Here is a 1,579-nt window from a genome sequence, read left to right on the forward strand (position 1 = left end):
TCAGGTTTAAACACAAAGGGGTCAATTAAATCAGCTGAGAGGAAACAAGTTGCATTTGCAATGGCATGGAAACCCCCGGCAGTAGCACCACAAGTCACCAACCTCTCCTGGCCCGATCTCGCCTTGGACTCTCAGATATTTGTATTCAGCCACACTCACCCACTGGGTGAGCCAACTTGAGCCTATTTGAATTCACCCTAATATGTCAGTTTAGTTGGTTCTTATTCCTGAGCAGCTTGTTCCTGGGTGGATTGTTTCTGGGTGGCTTGTTCCAGAGCGGCTTGTTCCTTGGTGGCTTGTTCCTGTGCGGTTTGTTCCTGTGCGACTTGTTCCAGAGTGACTTATTCCTGTGTGGCTTGTTTCTGATAGGCTTGTTCCCGGATGGCTTGTTCCTCAGCAGCTTGTTCCTGTGTGGCTTGTTCTTGGGCAATTCGTTCCTGGGTGACTTGTATCTGAGTGGCTTTTTTCTGAGCTGCTTATTACTGGGCGGCTCGTTCGTGGGTGACTTGTCCCTGGATAGCTTGTTCCTGTGTGGCTTGTTCCTGTGCAGTTTGTTCTTAGGCCGCTTGTACTTGTGTGACTTGTTCCTGGGCAGCTTATTCCTCTGAGGCTTGTTCCTAGGCATATTGATCCTGTGCGACTTGTTTCTGGGTGGCTTGTTTCTGAGTGGCTTGTTCCAGAGTGACTTGTTCCTGTGCGGCTTGTTTCTGATCAGCTTATTCCTGGATGGCTTATTTCTAGCGGCTTGTTCCTGTGAGACTTGTTCTTTGGTGGCTTGTTCCAGAGCGGTTTGTTCCTGTGCGACTTTTTTCTTATTGGCTTGTTCCTGGATGGCTTGTTCCTAGGTGACTTGTTCCTGGATGGCTTCTTTATTGCGGCTTGTTCCTGTGCTACTTGTTCCTTGTTGGCTTGTTCCAGAGCGGCTTGTTCCTGTGCGGCTTTTTTCTTATTGGCTTGTTCCTGGGTGACTTGATCCTAGGTGGTTTGTTCCTGGGTGGCTTGTTCCTGGGTGGCTTGTTCCAAGGTGGCTTGTTCCTGGGTGGCTTGTTTCTGGGCAGCTTGTTTCTGAGCGGCTTGATCCATGGCAACTTGTTCCTGTGCAGCTTGTTTCTGAGCGGGCCCATCACTTTTCTACCACATTTCTGATACTGTCTGACCAGTGCCGGCTGCTGCCCATGGGCTGTAGCGCTGTCCATATATTGCATGGGGGAGGGGGGTGGGGCGGCTAACACAAAGACATCACAAATCTGACAGGGGTTTAGAACAGCAGGACTGTGTCTGGAGAGAATCCAGACCAGGTGTTGCTGTAAGCCAGGGTTGAGAAGCAGTTGATTGAAGGCACCTGGCAGTTTGTGCTAAAGGGGTTTCAGACACAAGAAGCATTGCTCCTGATGGTGGACAAGCTGCCCAGGTGACAGGCCAGGAGGTGGCTACTGTTAGGGTTCCTGGACCTTAGAGTCCACTGTAGACTTGTGTATACATTTTGAAGACTCTGTGAAATCTGCTTTGCTGTAACTGACCTGCAAATCCTGCCTGTGGTTAAATATAAACGTATCTTGGATTTTTCTCCGATCTATGT

General features: G+C 49.5%; 1 protein-coding gene across 1 annotated transcript; it reads right to left on the reverse strand.

Annotated features, from left to right (window-relative positions):
- Nucleotides 1–205: 205 nt before the first annotated feature.
- On the reverse strand, nt 206–625 carry LOC134958848 (uncharacterized). The gene has a single exon (XM_063941556.1). The coding sequence runs from the start codon at nt 623–625 to the stop codon at nt 206–208; it is 420 nt and encodes a 139-aa protein (XP_063797626.1).
- Between the last annotated feature and the right edge of the window lie 954 nt (nt 626–1,579).

This window comes from Pseudophryne corroboree, chromosome 9, assembly GCF_028390025.1.
Source record: "Pseudophryne corroboree isolate aPseCor3 chromosome 9, aPseCor3.hap2, whole genome shotgun sequence".
NCBI lineage: Eukaryota > Metazoa > Chordata > Amphibia > Anura > Myobatrachidae > Pseudophryne > Pseudophryne corroboree.